Raw genomic sequence first — 19,432 nt, forward strand, 5'->3', positions numbered from 1 at the left:
ACTGATTTTCACTGTGTGTACTCAGGTTTTTTTCCCCTTCGCTTCATATTTTACTGCTTAATTACTTATTAAGAAAATTTAAGAAGAAATATATTGAGAGTATTTTGATAAATAACTACTTATCTTATGTGTAAGCATTATCCTTTTATCATTAACATGATATATGTGTTTATATACAGATAAAGAATATATGTATGTGTGTAATACGTAAATATAAATACGTGTGTGTGTAATTTTTGGTCTAATAATTTCGTTGAAATGGCTCCTATTTAACTGCTTGAAGGTTTAAGATTAAGGTCTAACTCTCCATAATAAGCAGAGAGAGAAAGGAAAAGCCCTAAGAGGACATAACTGAATCCATGAACAATGTATCTTAAGATATTTCAGCCAGTGACAAACACCCAATTCAGGGTTTCTTCTTGTCTTGTACTTGTATTTGTTCTATTTTTGCAGGAGAGTCTTGCACCACCCTCCCCCCACCCCTGGAGCCAAAAAGGCATGCCTTTATCCCTGCTGGTAGGACTCTTCCCACCCTTCTTTGGCTAACATTTTTCCCTCTGAACAATCTTACCTCCACCCATGACCTGTACCGAGGGTTAGAATGCCAGGCTAATTTTAGGAGGTTTGTATTGGTTTTGATGACGATACTGTTATGATGATCCCTTTGTGGTACTATTTATTTCCCTGTTGTATACTGATATACTCTAAGCTTTAGAAAAGTCAGAGGTCAATTCCTCTCTCCCTACATCAACCAAACTATCAGATTTCACTTCTTAAATTCTCTTTAAAGCCACAACCTTTGCTCTTCTTAACATTCTTGGGGGCACTGGAGTTTCTGCTACTCAGCAGGATCAGCTTGCCTCTAAAAAGGGGAATTACAACGTTGGAATGTCACAAAATTTGCACAACAAAGACCATAGAGTGCAGAGTACCTAGGAAATGCAGGACAAATTAAAATCTAAGTTTTGAAACCAATTTGTGCATATATAACCTGCAAATTTAACTTTGAGAATGTAAAATGTTGTAGCCACTTCGGAAAACAGTTTGGCTTTTCTTCAAAATGTTTCTCACTCATAAGTAGAAGATAAAAATGACAAAAAACAAAAAACACAGAGCATTGGAGATTGGACTGGTGGTTACCATTGGGGAAGCGGGGAGGGGGGAGGGCAAAAGGGGTGATTAGGGTCACATGTGAGGGGATGCACTATAATTAGTGTTCGGGTGGTGAACATGATGTAATGCATACAGAATTCGAAATATGATGTACATTCGAAAAAAATAAAAATTAAAAATAAATAAATAAAATAATAAATTAAAAAATAAAAGAATAAAAAAAAAACAAAAAAAAATGTTAAACACAGAGTTACCATTTGACCAAGCAATTCCATTTCTAGGTATATACCCAAGAGAAATGAAAACATATGTTCACTAAAAACTTGCACATGAACATTGATAGCAACATTATTTATAATGGGCAAAAAGTGGAAACAACCCAAACGTCTATCAACAGATGAATGGTGAAACAAAATGTAGTATATTCACATGATGGAATATTATTCAGGCATTAAACGGAATGAAATACTGATAAATGCTACAACATGGATGAACCTTGAAAACATTATGTCAAGTTAAAGAAGTCCGATCTAAGAGGTCACATATTGTAAGATTCTATTTATATGAAGTGTCTAAAATAGGCAAATCCATAGAGACAGTACAACGCATGGGTAGATTAGTGATTCCCAGGGGCTGGGGGTTTGGGGGAAATGGGGAGTGACTCTTAATGGATATGAGAATTTTTTTGAAGATGATTAAAAATTTCTGAAATTAGGTAACGATGATAGTTGCACAAATCTGTGAGTATACTAAAACCACCGAATTGTATACTTTAAAAGGGCAAATTGTGTGGTATGTGAATTATACTTTAATAAAAAATTCATTTTGCATCAACCTGGATGGACCTTGAGGGCATTATGTTAAGTGAAATAAGTTAGATGGTGAAAGACAAATACTGTACGATCTCACATATATGCAGAATATAAAACAAACAGACAAACAAAAAGCTGAGCTCACAGATACAGAGAACAGATTGGTGGTTGCCAGAGGCAAGGAGTGGGAGATGGGCAAAACAGGGGAAGGGGGTCAAAAGGCACAAACTTTCAGTTATAAAATAAATAAGTCATGGGGATGTAGTGTACAGCATGGTGACTATAGTTCATAACTCTGTATTGCATATCTGGAATTTTCTGAGAGAATAAATCTTAAAAGTTCTCATCACAAGAAAAAAATTTTTTATAAGTATGTGTGGTGACAGATATTACAGATATGTATGGTGATCAGATTTATTGTGGTGATCATTGTGTAATATATGCAAATGTTGAATCTTTATGTTGTACATCTGTATCCATACATCTATATTAGTATCAAACTAATATAGTGCTATATGTCAATTATATCTCAATTAAAAAAAGGTTAGATAAGTTTTCTAGTTCCAAAGTGCAGAAAAAAGTATTTGCACTTGATAAACTAATGTTAATTTGAGTGACAAAATAAGAAACTTTCTGAACATTTGCTTTCAAAATTTTTTCTGTATAATAAAAGCTGCTTTTGCAAGACGAAAACAAAGACAAAAAAATTCACTTTGGATGCTAGAAAACCTTTAAACTTTCCAATAAAGACACAAGTATTTATTGAACTTGGGTTTAGGGCATGCAATAGGTTCACTGCATACACTGGTCATATTCATACTGCAGTATTGATGATAACCAAGTGTCATGGAACCATAGAGAATTAGAGTTTAGAAAAAATAGTGACTATTTCCAAGTCCTCTACACTAATACGTTTACTAAATGTGAACATTTATTAAATATGGAAGAATATTTAATGAGCCCAACTCCACATAAAACTTTATGCATATTAAACTTCCCTTTATAATGAAACTAGAAACACACATGACAATGCATAATGACTATTATTTTAATTTTTAGATACACATATACTCAAGAGATAGATAAATGCTGTAAATCAGCTTTTGAAATCTGCACTGTAATAAGCAAGTTGAATTTTTTGTCAAATTCCAATAAATTCACAAATGACCTATTTTAAAATGATAAAATAGACCAGTAGTTTATTGTAAACCCCATTTACGAACATAGTCTCCCAGATAACACATATATGACAACTCATTTGCAATAATGTCTCCAAAGATTTTAGAGACGGGAACTAAAATTCTATTTTTCTTGATCCAGTTTAACAACCATTGCTTATATTTTCCTTTTCTATTATTTTTCACCTGCTTGCATTTCATCTGTAAGGAAAACATGTGTTTCCTAGAAGATACTGCAAATCAATTTGCAAATACCTTGAAGAGGACAGTATGCTGGGTAACACCCAGCATGGCTTCCTAAAGATCAAGTCTTGTCAGACGAATCTAATCTCCTTCTGTGACAGAATGACAGCCTAAGAAATAGAGGGGAAGCAATAGATGTAATTTATTTTGACTTCATCAAGGTTTTTGAGACCAGTGTGAACAATTGGCTCATCAATAAACTGTGAAAATCCAAGCAGGTCACACACCTGGAGAGAGTTCCCAGGAGGCAGGAGAGGGGCACTCAAAGTGGTCAGCCATGGATCAACGTCAGTTTGGGGCGACAATACAAAATATCTCTGAGATCCCAATGGCAGGTAAACATTTATATCAGTGCCCTGAACATGGACATAGGTAAATTTTGATCAGGTGACGCTAGCCTAAACCTTCTGATGATGGGTTCAGAACCTGAAGTGACATCACTAAATGGAAGGCTCAATAAGAAATAGGTGGTATGGAATGTCAGAGCACCAGATTCAGGAGAGTACTCATTAGGTGAAAACAATACAAACGGATGATGGGGACAGAAAGATGATCTTCAAGAACCATAGAAATGAAGATTAGAATTCAAAGGCAATAATGATTATCTCAAACACCTTTATTGTAACTAAGGCACAAAGAGAGGAGAGGACTTGTTCAAAATCACAGTAGAAAACTGTAGCAGAACTAGGTATTTAGAATTAATGTACAAAAACACAGAAATGCTAAAGGAGCATAACACATAGGAACCAAGACAGTAGATCCAACACTGGTTAGCTCCTTCCTCAGAAGTGGAGTTCCGCCCCTTGGTCTAACGATGGTCTAGTTAGGGGCAGGAGGAAGCTGGAGTATTAACAAGCAAGACACAGAATGATTATAGGTTGGCAAATAAGATCAATAAAGAAAGATCACATCATTTCAGATTATTTATTGTGAAGAAAAGATAATGCTTAAGCTTAACGTGGAGGTGTTTTTACACAAACTGCCTTAATAACACTGATAAAACAAGAAGTTCTTAATCCTCTACATGAGTAAGCTAGAGTAGACAAAATAAATAATCCCCCATTAGTGAGAGTTGCTTATTCCTGGAATAAGTTTTCAGAAGAGTCTTTAAAAATACAATGGGTTCTCCTGACTTACGTTCCTTTTTAAGGGGCCGTAGGCACAGAAGAAAGATGGACAGAGTGATAAAAGTTTACAATGCTATGGGAAAAGCTGTCTGAAACAGTTCTTGGTACCAGGATCTAATAAAAACAAGCATGCCTCACTTGATTCTCTGGAAACATCTTGTTCCGTATCTAACGAGGTGTTTGGATAACATAAAGAAAAAAGGTAACCTTGGGATTTTCCAATTGAATTTTGTAAGTTAATCAACCATATATACTTTAGTTCTTTCCACTATAAACTATATTTTCTAAAAGGTAAAATACTCAACATCTGCTCAGAAGCTAAACACAAAAGTCAGAACAAGCAGGGACTCAGAGGATAAAGATTTACATGGTTATCATCTTGGATTCTCCAGAGGAAGTCATTGTGCTCAGTTCTCCCTGAAATAAGCAATGCAGTTGAAACATACTCCATTTGTTTCTACAAGTAAATGGGCGACCCTTGAAGTCTTTGTTGTAGTTAAAAAAAAAAAAAGACCTGCTGCTGTATAACTATATTTCTGATTTGACAGCTACAATTATAATCGTTCAGGCGTCTATTTCCCACAAACTCTCCACAGCCATAACCTTTAGTGATTAATTATAAAGCTCCAGGAGCAATAGTACACAGACTAATTTCCTAAAACAATAAAAGACAGAATTTCTCATTTGGAGCTAAATGAAACACGAACAGGTTGTTATTCATGCTGAAATCTTGATGCAGAGTCATGGTGCAGCCATTAAAGGAGCTATTAAACAAAACCTCGAATCAAAGAAACTATAGGTCTGTCTTCAAAAGAGAAAATGCTGTTCTTGCCTAAGAATCTCCCAACTTCTATGTTTGCTTTTCCTTTTCAAGTCTAATGTTCTTAATTTTATTTTCTTCCTTTCCTGCCTCTACTCTCATAGAATCATCCAAAAATATCAATTTTAAACAGGAGGAGATATAAGAATTCAGGGAAGGAAAATTCCTATTCGCTTACATTCAAACATCTCAACTAAATTCAGGCTTCCTGTCCTGCTTGTTTCAGGATATGTCAATAGATTTGAAAATTACTTTAAGTCATGGAACATGTGCTCTTTGGCTATCCTGATTGGTTTTTTGAAGAACAAAATGTGCAATGGCTGATCTCATACTCTCTACGAAAACGTTACATGTCTGTACATTTTCCTGTTGAGTTTAAGTTATGGAGAAGATGATGTTTCACTCCATATTTTGCCAAAACCTATCACAAATGAAAAACCAGGACTTCCACAATGAAATGCCAAGAATCAAGTGGGTAATAGGGGTTGGGATAAGAAGTTATGAGAAAAGTGCAGAGAAAATAAAATGTGAATCTTTTTTAAACGACAAGTTAGGTAAATATATTAACCTCAACACAGACTTTTAATTGAACATTTAATATATTTTTACAGCTGCCATACTTTGCCTCTTGGGGATTTAGCAACTAATAACAATGATAAAATTGAATAGCAATCCTACCACAATATAGCATTTAAAATAGAGCATGCTCCTTCTGAAATTGAAAAAAGTCTCCTTCTTTTGAGTTTCCTGGCTATACAGATGATTGTGAAAATGGCTTATAAGAGCCAAAAATCTTTCTCTGAAGAGAAACATTCACATGACCACAGATAAATGGGATGAAGAAAGATTATTCATTTCTATTTACAATTTTACCTTATAAAAATAAATGCTGCCCATGAGTGAAAAATAAGAAACATTCACTCAGATTGATTTGAGAGCTGAGATCTGTCATTGAGCTTATACTTAAAAAATGATGGAAAGTTCTAAAATTTTTCATCATTTGGAATATTTGTGAGTTTAGCATATTTTTAAGGCTCAATTAATTGGACCCAGTTTCAGAACTCCAAAAATTTCTTTTCTATGCCACACTTGATTTAGGAGAAAGATAACATCATGAAAGAAAACCTATCAGAGATATAGTCGAAATAGTAAAGCCCACAGTAGATCCTAAGGTCAGGTCAAGTCTGACCTGAGGTCCAGTATCTATCTTGTAAATAGAACTTTGGTCAGTCTAAATTAAGGACAATCTCCTTTATCAGCTGCATCTCCATCTCCAGGCTTATTGATTGAGACTTAATATTAAGGAAAGAAATTCCATTATATACCTTAGACCATACTGGAAAATCAATTCAAACATGGGAGGCATAATGTTGTAGCAGAAAGACCAGTGCCACCTCTTTCGTTACTTAGCTTTGTGACCACAAATAAGTCAATTTCTTACCCTCCGCATATCATCTGTAGTATGAAGGGGTTGTACTTAATTATTTCAAGTCACTTAGATCTCTAAAATGTAATTTTAGAAATAATTGTCAATAAGATTGTAAACAAGTGCTTAATAATTAACCTAAGAATGCAATTAATCAAAATTTTCTAGTTATCAAACATAATATTTCCTCAAGCCAAATCCTCAACTATTACTTAACTCCTAGAGACAGGCTGAGAGCTCTGAGAACAGCTATTTGAAAACTACTGCCCTGGGGAATCAACTGTACAGTCTCCCTAACATCATTCAAGGCCATCCATTTTATCATTTTCACTTTCACATCCTTCAAAGACCAGTTCAAATGTCACATCCTACACTTAAATTCCTTCTTGATTCTTATTCAGAAGAAATTTCCTCTTTCTCTATATTCTTACAGTACTCTGTTCCTCTCATTGCTTTTATCACAGTCCATCTCAGAGTATAGTCATTTATATATTGAATCATTTTTTATTTTCTTCTCCTAGATCATACGCATTTGAAAACCAATGATTTTGTCTTTTCATAGTGTCAACATATTGCCTTTTTTATTGCTGGAATATTGCCCATTGTGGATGAAAACTGAATTTAGTTAAGAATCATATTCAAGAATTACTCTCATCTCTGATGTGGCTTATTAATAGTCACTAGCCACAAGGCTTATTTCATTCACATACTGGACCTTAATGGGACATCTAATATTTGCTAGTCACTTCAACTATACTACTGGAATTCTGTGTAACCAAAGCTGAAATAACCACATTACATCATAATCTAATGCTCAGCCTCTAGGTAACCACACAAACTATATAAAACATTCAATATGTTTTTCTCATATGATACCTCACAACCGACTTGATTGAATATTATTACTGCCTTGACTGATTCTCCTTTGCCTGATTGAATCTCGTACCTATCTTATAAATAGAGCGTTAGTGATTCTCCGATATCTAGCTTTTCTTTTGTTTGAATGTCTGATTTCCCATTTCTACTTGAACCAAAAACATTCTGGAAGACCATGCCCATAAACAGTAATCAGATCCTAAATGCTGTTAACTGATATCTCCCTTGTCAACATCTACCTGTTCCTTTCCCTTCATGGAAGGAACTAAAGTAAATCAAAGGTTATAACCATGGAAATCAAACAAAAGAGAAATCAAGCCCAGTCTTTGATCTCAAACAAGTTAAAGAACATAACAAGTTTAAATCCTGAGATAGGATACCAAAAGGACATCAAAGATATACTAATCCCTGGATTATCGAAAATTTTCAGGTCTAAAATTCTTGATATGGATTTCCATTTGCAAATGATCACTTGTGAAACTGTAGCTTATTATTTTCCAGTGAGCAGAGATTTCACTTCTCCAATTTTTTCCACAGGTACTGAAGTATAACTGACAGAAATTTTATATATTTAAGGTATACACTTGATGATTTGATATATGTATACAGTGTGAAATAATCACTTTAGTTAAGTGAATTAAGATATTCATCACTTCAAGTATAGAAATACAGTATTGTTAACTATAGTCACATTGTTGAATATTAGATCTCCAAAACTTATTCATCTTGCGTAACTCAAACTTTGTACACTTTGACTAACATCTCCTCATTTCCCCCACTCCCTAGGCCCTGGTAACCACCATTCTACTCTCTGCTTCCATGAGTGAGACTATTTTAGGATCTACATATGAGTGAGATCATGCAGTATTTGTCTTTCTATTCTATTTGTCTATTTTTTTATTGGGCTTTTCATTTATGGCCTTTATGTTGTGAGTTAAGTTTCTTCTATATATATTTTATTGAGAGTTTTAATCATAAATGGATGTTGAACTTTGTCAAATGCTTTTGCTGTATCTATTAAGATAATCATGTGATTTTTTTCTCTCATTTTGTTAATTTTTTATAACACATTGATTTATTTGCATATGTTAAAACAACCTTGCATCCCAGGGATAAATACCTCTTGGTCATCTATGACCCATTCAATGTACTGTTAAATTTTGTTTGATAGTATTTTATTGAGAATTCATGTATCTATATTCATCAGGGATATTGGCCTTTTATTTTTTCTGGTAGTATCCTTGTCTGGCATTTTTATCACTGTAATGCTGGACTTGTAAAATGAGTTTGGAAGTGTTCCCTCCTCTTCAATTTTTGGAAGAGTTTGAGAAGGATTAGAGTTAATTCTTCTTTGCATGTTTGGTAGAATTCACCAGATAAATCATCTGGAGCTGGGCTCTTTGTTGTTGGGAAGTTTTTTTTTTTTTTTTTAACGGCTTTATAATTTTTTAATGCTTTTTTGTCCCTTAATAGTTACATACCATGAAATGCACAAATCTTATCACTCAATGAATCTTATTCAATGAGATTGGACAATGCACATACCTGTGTAACCCAAACCTCTATCAAGACACAGAACATTTCTATTAGCCCAGAAATTTCCCTCATGCCAGTCAATTCCCTCCTCCAACCTACCTCCAGAGGCAAGCACTGCTCTTTTATCCACCATAGATTAGTTTGACCTGTTCTAGAATGTCACATATGTTGGGGAGTTTGTGATTACTGATTCAATTTCCTTAGTAGAAATTAATCTATTCATGCTTTCTATTTCCTCTTGATTCAGTTTTGGTAGTTGTATATTTCTAGGAATTCATCTATTTTTTTAGGTTATCCAGTTTGTTGGTGTATAATTGTGCCTAATAGTCCTTTGTGAACCTTTATATTTCGGAGGCATCATTGTAATGCTTTCTGTTTCATTTCTGATTATATGTATTTGAGTCGTCTCTCTTTTTCCTTAGTCTAGTTAAGGATTTGTTGATTTCGTTTGTCTTTTTGAAAAATCAACTCAGTTTTATTGATTTTTTCTATTTTTTAATTCTCCATTTGATTTGTTTCTGCTATAATCTTTATTATTTCCTTCCTTCTGCCAACTCTGGGCTTAGTTTGTTCTTCTTTCTTCTAGTTCCTTGAAGTGTAAAATTAGATTGTTTATTTGAGATTTTTCTTCTTTTCTAACATAGGCACTTATCACTATAAACTTCCCTCTTAATAATACTTTTGCTGCCTCCCATAGTCTTGGTAGGTTTTGTTTTCATTTTCATTTGTCTAGAGATACTTTTTAAACTCCCTCTTGATTTCCTCTTTGACTCAATAGTTGTTCAAGGGATTATTGTTTATTTTCCATGTATTCATAAATTTTCCCATTTTCTTGCTGTTATTGATTTCCAGTTTCATTACATTGTGGTCAAAAAGGGTACTTGCTATGATTTCAATCTTTATAATTTTGTAAAGACTTGTTTTGTGATGTAACATGGGATCTATCCAGTGATGTAACATGGGATCTATCCAGGAGAATGTTCTGTATGTGCTTGAAAAGATGTGTATTCTGCTGTTGGGTAGAAAGTGCTGTACAGGTCTGTTATGTCCATTTGGTATATTGTGTTGTTCAAGTCTGCTTTTTCTTTATTGATTTTCTGTCTGGATGTTCTATCCATTATTGTAAGTGGGGTATTGAATTCCCCTACTCTTATTGTATTGCTGTCAATTTCTGCCTCCAATCTTTCAATATTTCTTTTATATATTTAGGTGCTCTCATGTTGGGTACACATATATTTATAAATGTTATATCTTTCTATTGAATTGACCTATTTATCAATATAAAATGACCTTTTTGTTTCTACAGTTTAAGACTCAAGTATTTTTTGGCTGATACAATTATAGCCACTCTTGATTTCTTCTGGTTACCATTTGTATGGTGTATCTTTTTCTATCCTTTACTTTCAACCTATGTGGGTCTTTAACTCTAAATTGAGTCACTTATAGACAGCATATCACAGGATCTTACCTTTTCCAGACAGCCACTCAGTGCCTTTTAATTGGTGAGTATAATTCATTTACATTTAAAGTAATTATTGAGAGTTAAGTACTTACTATTGCACTTTTTTTTGTTTTCTGTTTTAAAGTTGCTTTGTCCCTCTCTTCTTCTCTTGCTTTCTTTGTTATCTGTTGATTTATTTTAGTAATCATTTGCTTTCATTCTTTTCTCTTTGTGTATCTATTACAGGTTTTTACTTTCTGTTTAACTTGAGGCTTGTACAAAATATGTACTTATAACATTTATTTTAAGTCAATAACAACTTAACTTTCATTGCATACAAAAACTCTACAGTTCTACTCTCCCACACACACTTTGTGTTCTTGTAGTAGAGTTCGCTTCTTTTTATGTTGTGTATCCATTAACAAATTTTTCTATTTTAAACTTTATATTAGGGTTAAAAGTAATTGATGCACCACCATTATAGTGTTACATTAACCTGCATTTGTCTATATATTTACTTTTACCAGTGAGATTTTTGCATTCATATCATCTTATACTGCTATTTAGCATGTTTTCATTTCAATTTTAAGAACTCCCTTAACATTTCTTGTAAGAAAGTTTTAATGGTGATGAACTCCCTCATTCTTTGTTTTTCTGGGAAAGACTTTATCTCTCCTTCATTTTTGAAAGATAATTTTGCCAGTTATAGTATTCTTGGCTGGCAGGTTTTTTTCTTTCAGTACTTCAAATATATCATCCACCTCTCTCCTGGCCTTCAAAGTTTCTGCTAAGAAATCTGCTTACAGTCTTATGGTGGTTTCTTTATATGTAACAAATCACTTTCCCCTTGCTGCTTTCAAAATTCTCTGTCCTTGACTTTTGACAATTTGATTATAATCTGTCTCAGTATAGTGTTCTTTGGATTTATCCTATTTGCATATTTTTGAACTTCATTAATTTCAATGTCAATTTTCCTCCCTAGATTTTGGAAAGTTTCAGCCATTATTTCTTTAAATATGTTTTCTTTTCTTTTCTCTCTTTTTTCTCTGTCTTGGGCTCCCATAATGCGTATATTGGTTCTTTTTTGTTGGTATCCCATAAATCCTGTAGATGTTCTTTCAAAACTCTTTTTCCTGTTTCTTCTCTGACTGGAATATTTCCAGTGACCTACTTCAAGTTCACAGATTCTTCCTTCTGATTGATTGAGACTGCTATTGAAACTATCTACTGTATTTTTCCCTTCTTTCATTGTATTCTTCAGCTCCAGAATTTCTGCTTGGTTCTTTTTCATGATTTCTTTTTGTTGAACCTCTCATTTTGTTCATGTGCAATCATGGGTTGTTTAAACATAGGGATACATTCTGAGAAATGCATTGCTAGGAAATTTTGTCATTGTGCAAACTCCATGGAGTGTACTGAAGGGAAACAAAATTTGCCTCTCCCAAATGTGTTTCTTTAACATGAGGATTATTTTAGGCTGATCATTTTTAAGAAACAAAAGACTCAGACAGGTTTTCTTCTTACCTGCCCCTTAACTGCCTAAGAGAATTCAGATGAAAAAACTTGTCTCAGGAAGCAAGCTGTCACCTTAGCATAACATGTTACAAAACAGCATTGAAGAGGAGGAAAACCGTAGAAAGAGAAACAGTTTGGACTTAACCAGACATGGGATTGAAACAGCTCTGCCACTTACTAGCTTTACAACTATGGAAAAAGCTGAACCACTCTATGCCTGTTTCCTGATCTGCAAAATGGGCATATTGAAAATGCCTTTTTTTCTAGGAATTTGGTAAGAGTTAAATGAGTTAACATGGGAGATAGAAGATGAGTAAGTTCTGGGGATCTAATGCACAGCATTTTGATTAGAGTTAATAATACCATATTGTATACTTAAAAGTTGCTAAGAGAATAGATCTTAAATGTTCTCACCACAAAAAAGAAATGATAGTTTTGTGACATAATGAAGGTATTAGCTAACACTACAGTGGTAATCATATTGCAATATATAAGTGTATCAAATCAACACGTTGGATACATTAATCTTACACAATGTTATATGTCATTTATAGCTCAAGAAGAAAATGTTTGGAACTAAAGGAAAAAAACCACAGGGGCTACTTGGTAAATGGTAACTGGTAACTTCTTACTGTTATTATTATGCTTTGGCTTAGTGTTAATTTTAGTTTTGCCATTGTGTTGCTTCCAGTTACCATGAATCTAGTAAAAGTCTGCATTTTTTCATTGATTGCTTACTGTGAGTACTGGTTGAAGACCAATTCTCACTCTATAATTCATCATGAACTTTTCAATTTTAGATGAAGAGAGCTCCACTGTATTAAATTCAGACTAGTTTTTCATACTGATTTGATTCAATAATTTCCCTCTTTAATTCTCCTTTACTTTTCCCTCCAAAAGAAGGCCCCACTATGCTTGAACTAGCAGTGTCGAAGAAGAGAGATAAGGCTTCTACCAATCTGCTTGTCACATTATATTAAACTTAACTGCAGAGGTAGATTTGAAACTTATGGTTTCTAAGACCATCTTTGGTTGTCCCTTATTATTCACCACTAAAATTAAGCCATATTTATTTATTTGATTATTTATTTATCCATTCATGTATGTTAATAGTTAAAATCCCGCGTACTTCCAAAAGACATGTGAGGGGTGATATTATGATCAAAGCCAAGGTACAATCATCACAGGGTAAAGGAGAAAAAACAAGTAGTCAGAAGCCAGGGGACATTCTACTCTACAGGCATCTTTCTTTTCTCTTCTCTTCTTCCATCTTTTTTTCTTTGTTTGCTCCTTGTTCTTCCTCTTTTCTTTAACCCCTGCTGATAACGCCTTGAGTCTGCCAGCACCTTCACTTAGCTAAGGAGGTGGTACTCCAGCTGGAGAGACTACAGCCCAGCCAAGGAGGATTCTCATAACCGCCTTTCAGTGTTAAATTACTTAGAGAAAGATGGAGTAAGAAGCCTGTGGTGAAACTGAAGAAGGCAGCCTTTACCAGGCAGAAGGTGCAATAGCTAGCACTCTACAAATTAGAATTTAATCCCACTGCAACAAGACAATGGAGATAACTCAATGCTTCCTGAAATTGGATTCTGACCTGTAATGGTTTTCTAGTTTCAATGTACAAGTTAGAGGGAGGGTTAAGCATTTTTCTGTGGTAATTTCTTATAATCAAAGTATACATATTATCCCCTCCTCCCCCCTCATCCCTCCCCTCTCTCATCCTGGAATAAATCAATAAGAGTCACCTGCCTTGGATTCCTGAAGACACTCACCTGTATTAGAATTAAGATCATCAGGCTCTGATTCGGTCCCATTTTGGCTTCCATTTCCCTGAAGAGTGTTCATAGCCATAAGCTTCATCTTCTGCAGCTTCATCGCCTCAGCCATTGCTGCAGCTGTTATACCTAAAACCAGAATCATTTCTTAATGTAATTGAAAGCTGGATACATTTCATACCAGGCCTACGCTACACAGCACAAGCCAAAAGTAAACCCAAGTCCAATTTGTGAATAATATTCTTTAACAAAGTAATTTTCAACTCCTGTAATTACTCCATCTTAAAACGGACAGTTTGAAAATCTAAAAAAAGCATTGAATGTGAGTCTGATCTCCAATTCAAGACAGAGAGAAACAGTAATGTGAAAATTGTTTGAGAAATTCCAAAACTTTTACTAATGTGTTCTGCTGTCTGTTATGAGCTGCTGACAGTTGTTTTAGACAGAACTCTCCATGTACTAAATACCACCAAAAACAACAGTGTTGGAGGAAGCACTCTGAAATGCGAGAAGGAAACACTTTCTAGTTAATATTCTTGTTGGCACTTCTGCTAGATGATGGACTATCTTCCCTATGAGAGTCACCTTAGGTGAGGGGGAAAAAGACTTCAGGTAGTCTTTCTACCCTTTTACCATTCTCCTTTTACCTTTTACCTTCTCCTTTTACCATCCTTGTACAGTGAGGGATCAAATAAACGAAAGCATGGCAGGCCACCTGGGAAAGTGTGCCAGCCCCTGTAGCATAATTACATTATTGTGTATTACTATAAGGCTATTTTTTTAACTTCATATAATGGTGCAAAGAAGTAGGAATAAACCCCGCTACCCCAAAAAAGTGAGTGCTTAAGTTTGAAATTCTTTCTTCTAGGAAGTCTATATCAGGCAGTATCATGAAAAATACAAGGAAACAGTACTAAAAATAGAACAATCCATACTCCAACAACGCCCCCCAAAAAGTCCAGTAAATTCAACTTAATTATTTTTAGATGGTGTCAAAATCCCTAACCATCTATTAGTGCACTGGTGCCACACGCCAAAATGAAAAAAACATCTGGCAGATTTAAAACAGTATTTTAGAATTCAGTGAAATCCATTCTCCCATGAAAATGCAAATCAAGGAAAAGAAGGCCTATATTGGTTGTTGCAAAAAGAAAACATAACTGCTGTTATTAGAAGAATCTGATTCTAAGGGGTGAGGTGAGCCCTTATCGAAGGTGTAAGGGGAAGGAAGTACAGCCTAGAACATCTAACTGTGTATGTTTGGAAGAATCACTAATGTTCTAGTTTGTCACTCTGTGTTCTTTACAATGCATAGAAAGCTCAAAATGAGGCAAACTTTTCACTACACTAGCTTGTCCATGAATCATGGCAAAGAAAGGACCTGAAAGAAAATGGCTTTAGTCTCTGGATTGATGATACACATTTCTACATTTTCTAGATCCTTCCAGAGATTTTCTTTCCATATTTAGCTTTATTGAATTCCAATCCTCCAAATGACCTATTCAGCATCCAAGGGTAATGCTGGGCAGAAAATATGATGGCAAGGATTTAAACAAACAGACCCCACTTAGGACAGCCAGGGCTGAGTGCCTCATAACCAAAAGTATATCAGGAAAATTTCCAGAATTTATATCAGCTCCTCTGACTAGCAATTAAGAATTGGATCCTGACTATGATAATTGTTGAATTACTCATTGTTTCATCATTGATAGTGTAAATTGTGGATTTTTGTGAACAATATATGGATTCTTACTCTGTGAAAAATAAAAATCAGCAAAATATCTTATAGACAAGAAATTCCATGCAAAATGTGTGTCTCATACAATGATACTGAGAGAATTAACAAATGAGTCCCATCATATTTTTAATTCGCAGAAAAGATGGAAAATTTCAATATCCATGCATTCTTTCAAGTAAATGCTATCTGTCTGACATCACTGAAGAAAAAGTCAGTGAGCAAATACGGAAAGTAATATTAAGGTAGTAAAGAATCACAGTATAATAGCACTACTAAGATATTTAGGAGCCATTCAGTTCAATCTCTTCACTTTGAAGATGAAGAAACAGTTTCACAGTGACCTGTCATAGGTCAGTTATTTGGGGGAAGATATGGAACAAAACCCAAGTTTCCCAATGAGACTAGATGTATTTGTTAAAGTACTGAAGTAGTTCAAACGTGAGTTAATGAAAATCTCTAAAACGATGTGATCCCCTTATCACTTACAGTCTCATATTGTTAGTTGTTCTCCTGTATCTCCTTACATTTGATTCAAAGTTAAGAGGCCTAGACACTAATTCATATATTTTATATCAACTTGTGGTCTATATTGCAGTGACTTTAAACTCATGAAACATTAAATCCTATTTGTTCAGTCTTTAGTACAGCACTTAAATATCTATATCTTCAGTAAAACCACAATCAAGCAAATGGAAAGCAGTGGAAAAAATGTTGTGGTTTATTTGACTGTTAATTAGAAATTTATCCTTTTATTCAACTGTTCAGTTAAATTCTTAACTTTAGGATGCTGCTCAGTGTAACACTGATGGATTTAAAACAGCAAATCATCCTCTGGCTCCAGGTTCTCAAAATACAGCCCTGGAATAGCACACAAAAAGAGCAAGCTGATTTAGAAGCTGCTAGTTAATTTTTACTTGGGAAAACCAAAATTTCAGTTTGCAACAGACAAGTAGAAAATGGTAAGTTTAATGAGAATGAAAAGATGCCTTTAAAACTGAAAGTGCTACAATTATAGAAAAGTAACTACATGAACATCTAGAAACACAAAAGTTGTGTTTTTCTGTCACTGAATCTGAAAATGGTAACTTTTACGTTATGTTCAAATTACATATATTTAACTGATTGAAATCAGCACCTTCCATTCTTGTTCACCTAATTTTATGATTGGCTCAATGTCTAGTCGCTATAATATTGACCAACTCATAATGTACAGCCCTTATGGCAATTTACACTCACTTCTTAATCTAAAAGTCAACATAACAATATGAAAATTCCCAACTTATCATAATTTTATGTGTGTATATGTGTGTGATAGACTATTATTGTTAGTAAGTCTTGTGAAATTGATGAAGAAACCTCAACTAAATTGCAGTCGGGAAGGCCTGAAGGGGGAGCTCTCATGCCCTGTGATCAGCATACCCTATGGTCGTCAGTTACTCCAAGCAGGAAAAGACCTACCCTTACATCTCTGATAGAAGGTGTTTACTACTTTACTACTCAGCAGGAGGAAGGAAGATTCCTCTCTCCATCTGGCAACAGCTCAGTCAAGGAAAGAGTGTAGCACCCCAACCAATGGAAATCCTCTACTTGGTGGACTCCCATTTTCCTCCAATGGACTTTTTTGTTTATTACAGCCCCTCCCAACTCCCCTTTTTTCCCTATAAAAGCAAGCTCCCCGCCTTTGTTCTCCAGATGTGCCTATGGTCCACCATAGTCTGTATATCCCGAATTGCAATTCTTTTGGTTGTTCCCGAAGAAATTCATTTTTCAGGTAAAACAATTGGCCAATTTTACTTTTTGGATTGACAGTATACAAGCTTATTAGAGTGGTGAGAAAAATTCTTGAGTTATAAGAACTTTAATGAATATCTAAACCAACTCCTCCATTTTAGAAATGGAAAACTGAGTCCCAGAGAAGAAAAGTGAAGGACTTAATATAACACAGCTAGTTATGGTAGGGCTAGGATGAGAACGCGTGTCTCCTGACTTTTACTGCTAGTGCTCTGTCCACTATTTCCCACCTTCTTAATCTTGATTTTAATTTCTTTTAAAACTTTCTCAAATAGGGTCAGCCCCGTGGCTGAGTGGTTAAGTTCACGTGGTCTGCTTTGGTGGCCTTGGGTTTTGCTGATTCAGATCCTGGGCATGGACATAGTACCACACATCGGGCCAAGCTGAGGCAGCACCCCACACAGCACAACCTGAAGGACCTACAGCTAGAATATACAACTATGTACTGGGGGGCTTTGGGGAGAAGAAGAAAAAACAAAAAGGAAGACTGGCAACAGATGTTAGCTCAGGTGCCAATCTTAAAAAAGAAAACTCTCTAAAATGGGCCTGCAGAGATGCATTATAGGTCACTGACCAGAACAAGGGAGAAACTGTGTCATCTAACTTCCCAAGGCTTCAGTTTATGCATGTGTAAAATGAAGGAAATGAACGAAATGGTCATTACACTCCTTTATGAAGTAATAATTCTGACTAGATTTACTTTGTCTTATACAGTTTTCGGAAACTCTGTGATTTTGTATTATCCATGCATGGTCTATAGCAAGATTTTTCTTGCACTCCTTTCTCATTAGTAAACAAGCATTAGACCTACGACTTTATAGTCCTCAAACTAGAAATGCAGTGGAAGAATCTGTAGTTTGAAGTAAAATTTACAATTAAAAAAACAAAAGTAGCGAATTTGGGTTCTCGACAGTGATCTGAACAAAAATTAAGGCAATTTTATAGTTTGCTAATTGGTTATACTGCCCATCCTTTCTTATTAATTTGAAAGCTTTTCTGCCAAACTGTGAACAAGTAAATTAACGAAAGGAGAGCTATGAGTAATCAAATCTTGAGGTTTACAATTAATTAAATGAAATGGTGAGTCAGTTCACTGCAATATGATTTTATATTTTTAAAATAACGTAATTAAATTAACAAAGAGTTGCATTAATAATATCCCTCCAAAAATGGAAAGCAGTTTAGATCTGCCACATTATTTCACTCTAGCAGTCAAGTACTGTGTGTTGGCTTGTTTGTTATTTGCATTCAAAGCTACTTTGGGTCAAGTATGATGTACTAAAACATGAATAATGAAACATCTGGTGGTATGAAATGTTAATGCGATATACCACATTGAATCTAGTGGAAACAGTTTTGAAATTCCCTATAAATCAACTGAAAAATTGTAAATTTTTCCAAACAGAGGTGGTATTCAGGTTCATTTTCACGAGATGCTTATGCTGTAAACTCTGTTATTCAGAAAAATACTTGGACCCTAAAAGATTCAGGATGCAATTAAGGGGAAAGCCATAAAGATATAAGAATAGAAGAATGAAAGAACAGAAAAGCTAGGTGCAAGAAGTTACTGCCACCCAAATGAAGAGCAAATATTACAGTGACTCTTAGGAATCACCACTCATGGGTAGATACAAAATTAAAAATTACTCAGCTCAGCTCCATGGTTCTGAGGGAGAGGTTGACGAAACACAGCTATGAAAAGTTCTGAAAACAGTAGACAGCAGCTGCACTTGACTAGACATCAACAAAGCCATCAAATGATGTGGGCGCCAAGAAATCCACTATATTGGCATGGATATTTTGCACGCTTTGTTGAATTAAAGGTAGATATGAAAAGAGGATACACTCAATCTTTGCTGAAGTTCAATTTGACCTACAAAAACAACAGATTGGAAGATGTACAATAAAGCCTTGAATGGAGCCAGAGATAGGAAAACAACAATTAGTAAGGGTTGGCAAGGCCAGCAGCACAGCATAGAAAAGAGTGCAACAACTAAACCAGGAACCCAGGAGAAGGTTGGCTGCTGCTTTGAGCAAACTG

The 19,432-nt window shown here is 34.8% G+C and overlaps 1 protein-coding gene across 5 annotated transcripts in view; it reads right to left on the reverse strand.

Annotated features, from left to right (window-relative positions):
* The window catches only part of DACH2 (dachshund family transcription factor 2), a 470,115-nt gene that overhangs the window by 130,166 nt on the left and 320,517 nt on the right, over positions 1–19,432 (reverse strand). For all 5 annotated transcript variants that reach the window (XM_046672635.1, XM_046672634.1, XM_046672632.1 and 2 more), the window contains one exon: positions 13,860–13,991. In XM_046672635.1, coding sequence (XP_046528591.1) covers positions 13,860–13,991 — 132 coding nt within the window. The remainder of the gene's footprint in view (positions 1–13,859; positions 13,992–19,432) is intronic.

The sequence above is a fragment of the Equus quagga genome, chromosome 10 (assembly GCF_021613505.1).
Source record: "Equus quagga isolate Etosha38 chromosome 10, UCLA_HA_Equagga_1.0, whole genome shotgun sequence".
Taxonomy (NCBI): domain Eukaryota; kingdom Metazoa; phylum Chordata; class Mammalia; order Perissodactyla; family Equidae; genus Equus; species Equus quagga.